The following is a 15860-nucleotide window of genomic DNA, read 5'->3' on the forward strand; positions in this document are numbered from 1 at the left end:
CAAGGCTTCTTGGAATAGGACAGTGTTAAAATTCACAGGAGGGAGCTCTCATGTCCCCAAAACCCAATAGTGCCATCTGCACAGGAAAGCTGTTTTAGGGGTCAGGTGGCTACTACAAGCTGGTGCCTGTGCCTGGTGCAGAGACACTGTGTTTTCTTCTGCCTTCCTGCAGCTTATACTCATGTACTCATTCTCTGGATCTCAGCAACCATCCATTCCTACCCTGGCTTTAGACCTCTGACATTGTCCATGAGTCTGGGGTGTAAAGATCACTGTCAAACCTGAAATCTGGTAAGAAGTCCTGGGAGGGCGATGTCTCTGCTCCATGTGTGCTTACAACATGACCTATGTTCATTTCAAATTCTGACACATGTTTTCAGACAGGGGATAGTGGAAAACACTGGGTGTGCCTCTCTCCTCACCCTGGCCTCTGTTCAAAGACCCAGAGGAAGAGGTGCAGGGATTTGGGGCTTCTGGCACCAGGCTCTAGGCCTGCCCTCCTGTCTCACTTCCACACCACACCTCATGCACACCTGTTCCAACCTGGTCAGACTAGTGCTATTGCTGGGACAAAGGCTGCTGGACTGTCCCTTGTTGTTCACTTATTCTTCCTGGCTGAGTTCACACTGCACATTTTGTGTGGTATCCCCTCTGATGGCACAGGGAAGAACTGACCATCCCATCAGTTGATGGTTGTCCAGTTTTAGCACAGATTAATTTCATTGTGCCTTGAATTCTGGCAAGATTGCTGATTCCCGCTGTCTGACTAGATTGTTTAATATTGAGAAATTGGAGAGAAAATGCTGTGTTTGGTTTATCACTGTCATCCTCCAAATGCCCTGTACCCAGGAGTATCAGTGGTTGCCATTCTAATGCAAGTGACCATTTATTGAGCTCTAATGCTGCCATTCTGCCTAAAATCTTGATCCCAGCATCTCACCTTGAGATCACCCTCTCCCTTTTCATTCTACCCCCAAAGGAAAAATGCAAACATTTGGAAGAATTTCTCAGGGTGCCAGTTCCACCTGGAGGGACAGTCTTTTTTCTGGAGCACCAGATCAGGATCATGGTGGGTTTCCTAGCAACTTAAGGGTCAGGTCATAGCACATTCCTGTCTAGTAGAAACAGCCATAAAGAAGGAGTTTGTGTATAGAAAATGTGATACTTTTCAGATGAGCAACAGCTTTGACCATTACATGGGCAAAGGATTCGACTTTGGGGAGAACCATTAAGGGTTGGCTTGGTTTTGCCGCAGTAATGCAAAGATGTATAATTTTTTAAAAAATTATTTTTGTAGTTGTAATCGACAGCATGCCTTTGTTTTTTTCATTTTTATGCAGTGCTAAGGATCTAACCCAGTGCTTCACACATTCTAGGCAAGTGCTCCTCCACTGAGCTACAGCCCCAGCCCCCAGAGATGCATAATGTTTATGAATTAACATGAAGAGGTTTCTTGCCTTCTCATGCTGCATGTCCACTGTGGGTTTCAGGGGCCTGTCCACACAGTCCCTGGTGGATGGAGGCTCTACAATGTGGGCTTTACAGTTATGTGGCCAGGGAATGACACCTGGAATACCTTCCACCAACAGTGAAATGCTCTGACACAGAAGTGACACACTTCACATGTGCCCACAACACACTAACCCTGACTATTTGTAACATATGTCCAGAATAAAGGAAGCCATCGCTATTACTGAGCAGCTATTATTCTGTTTGGGTGATATTTTTTTTTCCCCAGCATATTCCAAATGCTATTCTAGCATCTCTCTGCCAATGTCACACACTTTGTCATGTCCCTGTATCAGATTCTCAGAGCAATAAAACACTGAGTGGCTCTGAAAGTAATGGTCTAGTTTCACTTCACAATTTTATAATTTCTTTGAATTGGGTGATGCATGGAAGGAGCCCTGGAGTGGGAAGGTGGAGACCAGCTTAGATTCAGGTTAGATTGATCGAGGTTGGATTAGACCAGGTTAGATTGATCGAGCTCCTCTTCCTGAGAAATGAGCTGGTCAATTATGTGACCTGTGGACTCTGTGGTCTTGCAAACATTTTTTTTTTTTCTGAATCTTTGTAGAATCCTTCAACTCTGCCATCAAAGAGACTAGGGTTCCTTGGTAAGTTGATATCACATGATTCTCATTGGCTGGTAAACCTAACTTTACCCACTTAATGCTTATTTTAGGCTTCCCAGATTTCTTAAAAGAGAGAAAGGGGCATCCCAGGCAGGAAGCTTCAGGTCTAGTTTTTGAAATGCCTGGATCTGGGTTTCCTGGATCACCATGTCATGTTGTATGGCAGAGGAGTTGGCATGGGCTTGAATTTAAACTGACTGGGTGTCCAGACCCTGTCACTTGCTAACAGGTTCTCCACCCAGGTTTCTTACCTGTAACAGGAAGCAGTGGTATTTCCTTGTTCAGAGAATATCAGCTCAGGATCATGATCGTCAGCTGAAGTAGAGCTCTTCAAGTGGTACCCCCTTTCTCCATAGAAAAACCCTCTTCACCATGGCTCATTTTAGGATAGTCAGGAAGAGAGTCTCTGTAAAAGAGTCCAATGTAGATAAATTTTCTATTTTGGTGTTGCCCTGTTTACTTGGCCACTGGCGGAGAAGATACCAGCACTCCAGGTGCTGGTCATCCCCTTATTAGTTTTTCACAAACATATCCAGTATAGTACTTTGTAGAACTGTACAAACAAGGCATCTGGACTTGAGCTGGTATTCACAGAGATGTCTACATTTTTAAGATAAATTACAATTGGGCTCTGTGGTAACAACTGGTAGGGGGAGGAAACAAAGAGGAGAAGCTCTCCCCTTCTCAGGTGTTGTCCTTGAAGAGTTAACTTGCCCAGAACAGTGAAAAAAAAAGCTGCTTTTATGTGAACTTTTGCAGATTGTGAGCTTCTGAGCCCATCCCCTTACATGCTGGGTATAAACTCCTGAAACTCCCTAAACTCGGGGTTCAGGGGATTAATTGATTATAGCAAAAGCTGTACCCTCTGAACCTGGCTGCAGCCAAATAAAACTGTTTCCTGCTATCTTCGGTGTCTTGCCTCGTTTGTCCCTACAACACTCTTACTGCAGAGCCTGGCCTGGGGTCAATATGCAGCAAGTGGTGGATGATATTATTATTATTATTGTGTCTCCTTCTCCAAGCAAATATTCTGACTTTGAGATATTTCAAAAAGCTTTTGTGAGTCTCACACACGAGATGACAGCTCCTTTTGTCCTACTCACTGGCTTGTGACAGAATTGTGTGCAGAGAGCTGGAGCCAGGTTAACTGCTCTGAGGTTTGAGAGAGCCATGGAAGAAGTGCTGAATTCATTACCAGCAGGTTCACTAGGCTGGGATGGGCCAGGCTGAGGGGCCCCAAGGACTAGAGACCTAGTCCCCTGACACACAGACAGCCTGCTTGTCTCTTGCTCCCAGGGACCTAGTAGTCCCTGCCCAATTTAAAGTTCAAACTCTCCAACTATACAAAGTTTCAGGTTAGGTAACTAAGGAGCCAGGGCTTCAGAAACTCAGGTCCATTTTGCTATCTCTGGAGTGCCTTGCTGGATTGAGTGTGCACAGGAGAGACACTAGGAGAGCACAGGCATGGGCAATCTTCCTTTATTCCTTTGTTCCTTCATTCGTTTGTTCTTCTTTCTGGACTAGGACTTGAATCCAGGGATGATTAATCAGAGTGACCTTCCCAGTCCATTCCATTTCTTAAAATTTTGAGTCAGGATCTCCTTTGCTAAGGCTGTCCTCCTGCTTCAGGAGTCTCTGGGATTGCAGTTATGTATGACTGCACCTGCATGTTCTTGTATTCTCACAGGAAATTTTGGAAGGCAGAAGGGATCTCTTTTTGTCTCTGGACCAAGTGTGGGTAAGTCTGGATCTCAGGGTTCTGAGATACTTGGTCCTGAGGCATCATGGGAAGTAGCAATAAAATCCCAGCTCAAAGGAGTACATTTGAACAGAAATTTCTAGATTTTTGTTGTTGCTGTTGATTTGAGATTGGAATCTCACTATGTTATGCAGACTGATCTGGAATTCCTGAGATCAAAAGATCTTCCTGATTTAACCTTCTGAGTAGCTGGGGTCACTGTGTGCCACCATACCCAGCAAGATTTGTGTTAGAATCCCCTGCACTCTCATTATATAATTTTCATGATTCCTTTCCTGAGTTTACTACTCCTCTTATACAGAAATGTTCACAGACATGCATTAGATATTATAATTTTTTTCCATAATTTTGATTGGTGAATCAGCATCTTGGATATCAGGGAAAGTAGAAAAGTGAATCTATTAATGTGATTCCCCCACCACCAAGTAGGCTTTCTGCCCCACCAAGATTCTACATCTAGGGATCTAGTCATCTCATCTGTTCTTGGCATCTTGTGACATAGAGTGCCTGGGTTTCAGATACTTGGTCCTGAGTATGAGTACCTCAGGAATCTTAGAGGGATTCAGACTGACCTCATGTCTTGGCAACAAGGGTACCACAGAAGCCACTGGTGTCTCCCTGGTGTCCAGCATTACTAGATCAGACATATGTCCATGTTACAAAAACCTACTTTTCATCTGGGAGAAAGTAAAGGACCAATGTGCTGAAACTGAGAGTCCTACCACCTGACCCCCCATGCTGTTCCCTGGTTTAGGAAGTGTGGGCTACAACCATGCTGCACAGAGAGACCTTGACCCTTTAAACTGCATGTGAAGAATGTAGCCCAGTTTTTCTTGGTTGGGTCCCTTTTCAGGCCTGCTCTGATAGTGGCTCCTCTATTTTTATATTAGACACTGTCTCCCTTTCTCATTGCCAGATGCCCTCCATACTGTTGCTCACAAATCCTGTAGCAACAGCTGTTCCACCAGCGAACTCTTGGCTACATGCAGGTGGAATGTGATTCACAACTAGTATGAGTGCTTCAGTGTGTCAGGAGCGTGGTGTGTGTGGGGAGAGCATATTCAGTCCCCTGGATTTGGCAAGAGCATCCTGGGCATTGGGTCCAGAGTGTTCTAGGTTGGCTGACACTTCCTTTTCTGGATACAATGGCATATTGACTTGAAAACAAAAGACCTTCTCCCTAGTAGGAGTGCTAGGGGAGCCTCCAGTGCCTGGTAGCACAAAGAGAGCTCCTACTTTCTCAAACCAGGCAAGAAGCAAGAGAGTAAGGAAGAACTTCTGGCTTTAGGTGTTGGCTGGAGTCCTTCTCTGACTCCTGTTTTTTTATTACATGGGCCAAAATGAGAGGTCCTGGTCATCCAGTTTCCAGGGAGGGTTCCCTATAGTCTCTCCTTTCCCATTCTTTCAGGAGTTTAGACTTGTTTTATTCTGCAGCTGTGTTTATTTGAGGAGGCATTGGTCATGTTGCAGTTGACAGTACCAAGACAGTAGCTGACAGTCTGGTCCCTGTTAAAATCTAGGACACTGGACTCCTGGGACTGGTAACCAGGTTCCTATCCAGGGCCAAGGAAGAGACAGCAGGTTTATAATTCAGTGCTTACAAAACATAAAACTTGTTGAAATACTCCTAAACAGTCCACAAGTTTGCAGTTGATTTTGTGTATAGCCAAAGAGTTTGAATAATGATAACAGCAAAATGATGTCTACTGAACATGTGCTGTGTCAGACACTGCTAATTTAGTCCTCACATTAACACTGTATTTGGGTTCTCTAAAGGAATAGAATCTATAGAATATATATTATATATCATATATATAATATATATTATATATTACATGTAAGATATTTATATGTAAGGTACGTGTATGTGTACATATAAATTCATATATACATATATGAATTTAAAGATGGATTTATTAGTTTGGCTCACATCATCAAGGCTGTATTGTCCCATAATGTCTGTCTGAAAGCTGGAGAGCCAGAGAAACTAAGAAGGATCTGAATTCCTCTGGCTAAGAAGCTGGAGTCTCAGGGTAAGCGGGACCAACAATGTAGTCATGGCTCTATGCAGAACACTTGGAAGCCTCCTGAAGGGTCACTGGAGGTGATTCCAGGATAAAAGGCTGAAGAAGCCAGTCTGACATCCATGGGCGATGGGCAAAGCAACAGACACACCTGCTGTCATAGAAGAGAGCCTGCAGGTACTACGTGGCTTCCTCTTCTGCTTTTGTTCCATCTGGGACCCTGGTCTGTAAGACCATGCTGCTCACTTTCAGTCTGCTGTCCCCATTTCAGTTGTTTCTGGAAACACACTTACTGATTCTGTCAGAAATATACTTTAGTAGTTAACTAATCATCTCTCGTCTAAGCAAGAGGACACTCAGATTTACTATCACAAATCCTGTAATAAAATGTAGGCAGTTTTATTCTTATCATTTTTTTTTTGTAGATTAAGGAAAGTTATGTAGTTTGCCTAAGGGGAAAAGTGATTGGTAGAGCTTAGATTCTCACTCAGCCTGACTCCAAGTCCCTCAAACTAGGTTGTTCCCCTCACACACACAGCAGTGAGTAGGTGTTGATATATTTCCATTATGACTACAGTGTTTCATAAGTGTTGGAGTATGGAAACACATCACTTTAAGTTAGAGGTTCTTCCCAAATTCTTGCATCGTTTTACCCCCTCTATTTTTGTGCTGGAGATGTAACCTTGTGCTTCTTGCATGCTAAGCAAGTGCTCTACCATTGAGACACATTCCCCCTCTCCCCAAATTCTTAAAAGATAAGAGCCAATCAGGAGATAAAAAATATAACCAAACCAAATATAAAAATCCCAGCATGGCACTTGTGCAAACTCCAAAGGCCCAGTTAGAACCCACATTCTGGGCTGTGCAGTCTTGCTGATTGCTGACATCCTGGCTGAAAACTCTCCTTTTCATTACTCTTTCTGTTGTCATCCCATCACATGTAAATCTCAGTGACCCTTAGCAAATCCCAAAAGTGTTCCTAAGAGTAAATGGATTGGGAAACCAAAGATAAGAGAGTGACAGTAGTTCCACTAAATCCTCAGTGCAGATATTCCAAAGTTTGCATTTTGAGTTTGGACATTCTCTGATGCCTGGCTTGTTCATTTTGTAGCCTTAAATAAACTCTGTAGTTATATTATTAAAATATCAAATTCTGTAGAGAAAACAATTCCAAAGCTGGGAAAGTGATCAATTAGATTAGAATTTTATTAATAGAATCCAATTTGTAGTGGAAATTTCTTTTGTTAAATCCCCCAAATTTTCTGTGTTATTTCTAACACTTCTCTTTCTTAATATTATTTTTCAGTTGTTGATGGACCTTTACTTTATTCATTGACTCAAATGTGGTGCTGAGAATCAAACCCAGTGCCTCACACATGCTAAGCAAGTGCTCTACCATCGAGCCACAACTCAGCCTTCTTTTTCTTGTTGGCAAAACGAATACCAACCTAAAAATTATTTCACATGTTTCAGGGGAACAGTTGCCTCATAGAGCAATTTAAGTGAACTATACCAGTGTGGATTTTTACTACCTTAAAAAAATCACTGACTTTTTAGAATTTTTTTTGGAGAACATTATCAGTCATAGACTATCAGTCAGATGATTTCCCAAAATCTCCACACTCCAGAAACAATATCTATATTTTCCCACAGTCTTTGTTCAGCATAGAGTGTTTCATAGGAGAAAGTCAGTTCTCAGTGATTCCCCTGGGTGTGTCTTCAATATTTGCTGATTCAGCTTTGCCTCCCCACCCCCATGCTCTGTATCCTGCCTTATCAAAGAAAGAAGGATTTAATAAAGTCCCTTTTCCAGAAACTTTTGGTTATTTCCTTCCTTCTACACACTTGAAAATATGGTTTTGAAGCAAGTGCCTCATTGAGCCTGAAAGGTGAAATGATGTTTGAAAAAACACCCCAAATCCTAAATGAATTCTGGGTAACTTAGTGGACTGTAGGACTTGTGTCTGGTCTTTGAAGCAGAGAATAAGTGATATCTTCTGTACTGTTTTAGGATGGTGCCATTCCTGAAGATGGTGCCATCCCTTGGGGGTTGGGGATGATTTCAGATTTGGACATGTTGAGTGTGAAGTGCCTGGGTTCCCTGGTGGGAAGAATACCACCATAAGACAGAGCTGGGCCTAACAGCCAAGCAGGTCAGCAGCCCTTGGCTGTCTCCTGACTTGTCTCACAGGAGACAGCCCAAGGTCCAGAGCAGCCCTGCCTGCATCGAGGACAAGACTGTGGCCAGCAGTGCTACTGTTCCCTTCACCTAACTGTACACAGCCACGCCAGGACCCCTGTCCACCTGCCACTGCTTGGAGATACTCAGCACCACTGGGCTCAGTGCTCAAAGCTTCTGGGTAACAAGTCAGTTCAGGAAATCTGCTGTAGAGAAAGCCCTCCCTGAGCTACAGCAGTAGGTGAGACCTGGTGGCATGCTGCCCGCAAGGAGCTCTGATGATGAGGAAATGTCACAAGTCAGGATGAGACAGGTATCAAGTGAAAGGTGCTGTAGGATATAAAGGGGACAATCTCAAAGTGCATCAGAGAAGAATGCATGAAAGAGATGGTGTCTGAGCTAGCTTTGAAAACTCATCCCAGTGTGACTGAGAACAGCAGGAGCAAAGACCTGGAGGTGGGGGCAGTGCAGAGGATGTAGTGATGGGCCAGGCTGTGTGGAGAGGGAAGTGGAAGTCAGGCCGAAGAAGCAGATGCTGCCAGACTCTGGGGGCCTTGAAGACTCAGCAAGGATTTGGACTTAATGCTGTGGTGATGGGGAGCCATGAAGGGTCTCGGTCAAAAGAGTGATGGATCAATTGGGGCTAGACTTCAATGGCAGAACCACTATGAGGAATGTGAGGAATTTCTTTTAGAGACTAGAGGGACAGAGCCTTGGGAGCAGCTGGAGACAACAATGAAAGCTGGTACCTCTGTGTCTTGTGGTGTGCCTGAAGGTGCACCAGGACCCTGGAATGACAGTCTGGAAGAAGGTGGGTGTAAAGGGAGCGAAAGAACACCTTCTCTTCTCGTTGTGTAATGGTGCCCAGCCATGTTACAGATGGTAAGTGCTTTGTCATCACGGGTCCTGTGGTGGGGATGAGGGGTGGATAAAAGGAAGCAGAGTAGAATCCCAGCCAAGCCCTTATGGACCTGGGGTATAAGTGAGAAATCTGTTGGTTTGAAGCCACTTAATTAATGATTGCATTACCACAAGATAGGCTAGCTCATGTTGACTGACAGAGTCGGAGGGCAACAGTAAATGTGGGAGAATTTTCTAGTGAGCAGACCTCCTCCAAGCAGAGCTGTGACAGCTGCTTTCACCTCTGCATTTCTTAGGCTATAGATGATGGGGTTCATTGAGGGTGTCACGGCGGCATAAAACAGTGTGATAATCTTATCCACGTTGGGGTTTTTTGCCTTAGGCTTGAGGTACATGAAGGAGATGGTCCCATAGAAAATCACCACCACTGTGAGGTGTGCAGAGCAGGTAGAGAAGGCTTTGCGCCGGCCTGAAGCAGAGGGAACCCGAAAGATGGCAGCCAGGATGAAAATGTAGGAGAGACAGATGAGCAGGAGAGGGGTCACTGTCAGGATGGTTGTAGCCACCATCAATACCAGGGCATTAAGGGAGATGTCCCCACAGGCGAGTTTCAGCACTGCTAAGATCTCACAGAAGAAGTGGTTGATGACATTGTGGCCACAGAAGGGGAGGCGCCAGATCAGGATGGACTGTAGCAATGAGTTGACAAAGCCTGTCCCCCAGCTCAGCGCTGCCATCTGCCAGCACATCTGTCCAGTCATGAGCTCTGTGTACCTGAGTGGGTGGCAGATAGCCACATAACGGTCATAGGCCATTGCAGCCAGGAGAAGGCACTCTGTAGCGCCCAAAGCCAGGGTCAAGTACATCTGCAGGGCACAGGCTGGGAAGGAGATGGTACTTCTGGTTTGTAGGAAGTTGGTGAGCATGAGAGGTATGAAGGAGGAGGTGGCACAGATGTCTATGAGGGAGAGGTTGCTGAGAAAGAAGTACATGGGGTTGTGCAGGTGGGGGTTCAGCATGATCAGCACCATGAGGAGGGAGTTCCCCAGCAGATTCATGCAGTAGATGCCCAGGCAAAGCACAAACAGGACCATCTCTAGGTCATGATGCCCATGGAGCCCCAGCAGGACATAGTCCATCACAGTTGTCTGGTTTGTCTCCTCCATCTCATCCTCTTTGCTCTTTCATCTGGACCACACAGCTTTTAGAAAGAAGCTCTTGCTGGTGTGGGGACCAAAGGTGCTGGATGTGTGACTTGCAGTGTGTCAGCCTCCCTCTCTGGAACCGAGTTTTATCATCTGTACAAGGAGAGGGTGGCCTTCAGGCCTGCAGCTGGCCCTCCCAGCTTGGCAGTTCTTCCCACCTTATCTAGGGGGTGGTGTGGTGCATCTCAGCCTCTTGGACTACTTACTGGCTGTTCTTGTCTGAAGCTTTCAGAGGAGAATCTTTGACATATTTTGTGTTTTTTTAACCCAAAGTATTCTAATCTTTTAAAGTAAGCATCTTTTCTTCGTTATGACTTCTTATGACTGAATTATGTCCTCAGCATTACGGATTTCTTCATTTGCTGATTCATTCAGTCTGTGCTAGGTATTGTTTCAGGTGCTGAGTCTATATCATTAAGAAAAATAAGATCAATAAATTCTAACCCATCCCTCTTGCTGGCTGTCTTCTTTGACTGAGGTGAGATTATCTCTGAGAAACAGGTGTGTGATAGATGATCATGCAGGTGTCCCTCTGGGCCCTGAGGATGGTACATTTTGCCTTCATACGATGTGTAAATCCGGTAATGGTCCTGTCTCCTTAAGGAATCATAAACTATTTATTGTGTTGTTGTTGTTGTTTTTTTTTTTTGAAAAGACACACATAAACATATATACCCCAGTGTAGCTGCTGGTCACAGGATTTAACCTTGGTCATGAGATACAAGTGACTTGTTTGTGTGTTTCTGTTGGAGCAAGCCCAAAATGGCTGTTTTTGGGCCCTCTTGCTGAGATTTCCAGGGGTGGAACTGGCAATTTTATGTTTAGTCGATGCTAGAAACATTCTGATTCTGCTTGTATACTCAAAGTCATAAACCTTAATTTGTGTCCATGTGCCCCCTTAGGTAGCCTCTTGGCAGTGTGCTTTCTTTATCTGTCCTTCATATAAAAGGCCTATGGAAAAGACTTGGGGGTTCAGGGGGCAAAATGAGGGCTGAAACTGAAGATGGAGGCAGGAGGCTTTGCATCCTGTAAATCGTTCCACCTGCCGAGCCCAGAACTTTGTTTCCTGGAGCAGAGCCCCTGCACCACAGCATCCATATTACTTTTTAGGATAAGTGAGACTGGCAGAGCTGTCAGTCAAGCAGGGGACACCAGGAGCTAATCTGGCCTTGGTGTGGCCAGTTGTTGACTAGCTTTAGAAAAGGCAATTGTGGGCAGGGACTTCTTGCTGCTAGGCAGTCTTCACTGCTATGCCAAGCTTGGTGTCAAGCTCTCCTTGGGAAAGGACAGCGTCAATATTCCCAAGCCTATATGTCCCCAAAGCATAATAGTGTCTTTAGGACAGAAAAACTGTCTTATGGGTCAGGTGGCCCCTGGTGTGAAGGAGAAATAGGAGGTGAGGTTGAACTTTGATTTTTCAGTAGATGTAACGCACCCTCCCCACCCCCCCACTCTTGGTTTGTCTGTAAAGTCAGACAAACTAGGACAGAGATATAGCCTGTCTTTTATTTTGGGCTGGAATATTTTCTCATTGCTCCTGCTTAATCATATCTGCCGTTTGTATGGGCCCCATGCTCCACTGAACCATGTCTTTCCCAACTCTGTATTACTCTGCCCAAGACTGAGGCATGTCCTCCCTTCTTGCCAGTGGGGGCCTCCCTGCTCATTTTTCAGAGACCAGCTCTGGATCTCCTCTTTCTTCTTTCCTCTGTTCCTTGCAGAGTTACCTGCTGCCTTCTTGTTGTCTCATAGCCATCCTTTTATATTACTATGTGGCAGGTGATTTGCCTGCCTTCCCTAGCACACCTTGAGGGCAGAACAATATGCCCTTCCTTCCTGCACTACCCATACCTGGTGCTGCCAAGAGCAGGCACTCAATAGGTTTGAATGCCTGTTTAAGAAATCCCCCAGATGGTCTCCTTGTTTCGGCACATAGTAGCTGTATGATATTAACCAAGACTCACTGCCTCTGAAACTGCTTTCCCTTTGAAAATCGGAGATCTGTGCAGCACAGAGGAGACACACATGGACATGATTGTAAGCCACCTGGGGTAGTACAGCCACATATTACTGGGGCTCCAGATGGAAGATTGAAACTTCAACCACAGGCACCTGCTTGGTCTGTACTTGTTACCTCTCAAGACAAGGGCTCTGTGGAGGGCTGATGCAGGTTTTCCTTTCTTTAACCTGAATTAAGGTGTTTGTTAAGGGACAGTTTCTGTAATCTGCAATTTACATGGCAGTTGCTCAATCTGGGTCAGTAATTCCCCTTAAATTAATCCATATGAACATTTGAAGGCAGAGTTCCTTGGGCTTAGATTGTCACAAAGATAAAGAAATGCCCAGTTGTGCTGTGTCCTTCATTTCCTACTTGACTATTAGTCACTGGGAAAGTACTACGAGCTGGTGCCTATGCCAGGTACTGAGAATACAGCAGAAATAGTCATGTCTTCTACCCTCCTGGAGTTTATATTCATTTATTCACTCTCTGGGTCCCAGCAACCTTGGACACATCTCTTTCCTCCTTTGCTTTAGACCTCCAGTATTGTCCATGAGTCTGGGGTATAAAGACAATTGTCAAATCTGAAATCTGGAAAGAAGCCCTGGGAGGGCTCTGTCTCAGCTCTGTGTGCACTTACAACAGACCTATGTTCATTTCAAATTCTGACGTATTTTTTCAGGCAGGGGAAGGTGGTAATTCCCTGAGTCTGCATCTGTCTCCTCACCCTGGTCTCTTACCAAAGACCCAAGAGGGAGAGGTGCAGGCATTTGAGGCTTCTGGCAACAGACTGTGGCCTGCCCTCTTGCCTCACTTCCACACCACCCTTCACACACACCTGCTTGGCCAGACTACTGCCGTTGCTGGGAGAAAGGCGGCTAGACGGTCCTTTGTTGTCTACTTATTCTTATAGGCTGAGTTCACCCTGCACTTTCTGCATGCAGCTCACTCTGATGGCTCTGAAGGACTGTCCACCCAAACTACAGGATGGTTGCCCTGCATTAACACAGATTAATTTCATTGTGCCTTGAATTCTGGCTAGATTGCTGATTCTCTCTGACTAGACTGTTGAATAATGAGCAATTGAAGCAAAAGCACTGTGTCTGGTTCATCACTGTCACCCTCCAAGTGCCCTGCCCAGGAGTATCAGTGATTGCCATTCTAATGGAACTAAGCATTCATTGAAATCCAGAGCTGCTATTCGTCCCAAAATCTCATCCCAATGTCTCACCTTGGGACTAACACTCCTTACCCGCTTCCCTGACCATCACACTCTTCAATAGAATGATACCACCATTGTGATTGCTGGAAGGTGAGCCTTGTGATCCAGGTTCCTGCCTGTGGGAAGAGTTACTCTTTTTGGAGAGCTACATCAGGGGCATGGTGAGTTTCCTTGCAGCTTAAGGGTCAGAGTATGGCACCTTCCTGGCAAATAAAAGCAGCCCAAAGAAAGGAGTCTGAGTATAGAAAAGCCAATGTTTCAGGTGCCCAACAGCTTTTACTACAACCCAGGCAAAGGATAGGACTTTGGGGAGAACAGGTTAGGATGGCTTGGTTATGCTGTGCTAATGCACAGGTTCATATTTTTTATGACTCAACATGACAGAGGTTTCTTGCCTTCTCATGCTGTATGTCCACTGTGGGTTTCAGGGGCCTATCCTCAGAGACCCTGGGGGATGGAGGCTCCACCATCAAAAGCTTTACCAGTTATTATGGCCAGGGAATGACACCTGGAGCATCTTCCACCAGCAGTGAAATGCTGTGACACATTTCATACCTGCCCACAATACCCTGGCCCAATAACACATGCCTAGAGCAGCTGAGCAGCCCCTCTGCCTTTGGGTGCCATGTTGTTTTACCATATATTCCAGGGCATCTCTCGGCCAATGTCACACACTCTGTCGTCTTCCAGAAGACTAGATTCACAGAATGATCGGACACTGAATGGCTCTGAAAGTAATGGTTTCAGTTCACTTCACAATTTTATACCTCTTGAATGGTGGGGTGAGCATGAAATGAGCCCTAGAGTGGGTGGATGGAGCCCAGGTTTGATTGTTGGCCTTTGTTCCTGTTCTGCAGTCTGACTGGATCCAGCTCCTCTTTCTGAGAAATGAGCTGGTCAGTTAGGTGACCTCTGGACTCTGTAACCTTGCAAACATTTAATCAGACTCTCTAGAATCCTCCAATCCTGAGGTCAGAGAAACTAGAGTTCCTTTGTAAGGTAAATATCACATAATCTCATTGGCTGGTAAATCTAACTTTACCCACTTAATGCTTATTTTAGGCTTCACAGATCATTTTAAAATAAAGGAAAAGGCACCACAGGCAGGAAGCTTTAGGTCCAGCTTTTTATTTATTTATTTTTAATTGGTACTTGGGTTTGAATCCAGAGGCACTTTACCACTGAGCCACATCCCCAGCCCTTTTTATTATTTTTAAAATTTTATTTTGAGAGGGTCTCACTAAGTTGCTTAGAGCCTCCCTTAGTTGCTTTGCTTTACAATTAGGGTCCTCCTGCCTCAGCCTCTGGATTGTGCAGATTACAGGTGTGCAATGCCTGCCCAGCACAGATCCAGATTTTGTAATGCCTGGATCTGGGGTTCCTGTGTCACCACTTCCTCTTGTGTATCAGAGGTGTTGGGGTGGGCTTTGGAGTCACACTGATTGAGGATCCCATCCCTGTCACTTGTTAACAGTTTTATCAATCTAGTTCCTTACCTGTAACAAGAGGTAGTGGCATTTCCTTGTTGGGTGAGTGTCAATTGAGGATCCAGTGAGTTGAAGTAGAGCTCTTCCTGCAGAGCCTGGCCTAGGATCAATATGCAGCGAGTGGTGGATGATATTATTATTATTATTCTTATGTCTCCTTCTCCAAGCAAATATTCTGGCTTTGAAATGTTTTAAAAAGCTTTTATGAGACTCACACACCAGGTGACTGCTCCTCCTAACCACTGGCCTGTGGCAGAATTGTATGCAGAGAGCTGGAGCCAGATAAGATGACCTGAGGCTTGGGGGAGCCATGAACGAATTGATGAGTTCATTACCAGCAGGTGCACTGTGCTGGGGTAGGCCAGGCTGAGGGGCCCCAAGGACTAGCATCCTGGTCCCCTGCCATGCAGACAGCCTGCTTGCATGTTGCTCTCAGGGACCTGGTAGTCCCTGCCCAATTTAAAGTTCAAACTCTGTAATGACACAAAGTTGCAGGTTGGGCATCTGAGGGACCTAAGTTCCTTTCACTGTCCCTTTAGTGGCTTGCTGGGGTGAAGTGGCCACAGCAAAGAGACTGGACAGAGAATCTGATGATGGTCTTGTTGTAGTCCAGCCCCCTGGATACTACAGGTTCTGAGAGTGGCTCTCTCCTTCACCAGGCCTGGTCACCTGGACTGAAGTGGGCTGTCTCCTTCCAGGATTGCTGCAGGACCTGAGTTTATTCAAACTGAAAGAGAATCCATAGCTTCATCATGTGGAGACCAAGAGTGTGTGAGAGGGAGCTTTTCTAGCCAGGATCTACTCAGGCTCATGGGTGTGTACAGGTTTCTTTCTTCCTTTCCCCCCTTCTTCCTGTCCTTTCACCATAAGGGTAAACAAATTCACACAATTCAGACACTGAAAAGCAGACTTTAATAAACAGCAGAAGGTATCTGTTGTCACATTATATTATGATTTGTGCTCTGGAATTTTATCAGGAGCACAGGTCA

General features: G+C 45.2%; 2 protein-coding genes across 2 annotated transcripts in view; one reads left to right on the top strand and one right to left on the bottom strand.

The window, feature by feature from the left end:
• Positions 1–15860, top strand: part of Tmem8b (transmembrane protein 8B) — a 96344-nt gene that overhangs the window by 50726 nt on the left and 29758 nt on the right. The gene's annotated exons all lie outside the window — the stretch shown is intronic.
• On the bottom strand, positions 9138–10124 carry LOC101958579 (olfactory receptor 13C7). Its single transcript, XM_005326353.4, has one exon. It carries the CDS (start codon positions 10122–10124, stop codon positions 9138–9140), a length of 987 nt encoding a protein of 328 aa, XP_005326410.2.

Source organism: Ictidomys tridecemlineatus, chromosome 4 (assembly GCF_052094955.1).
Source record: "Ictidomys tridecemlineatus isolate mIctTri1 chromosome 4, mIctTri1.hap1, whole genome shotgun sequence".
NCBI classification, from domain to species: Eukaryota; Metazoa; Chordata; class Mammalia; order Rodentia; family Sciuridae; genus Ictidomys; species Ictidomys tridecemlineatus.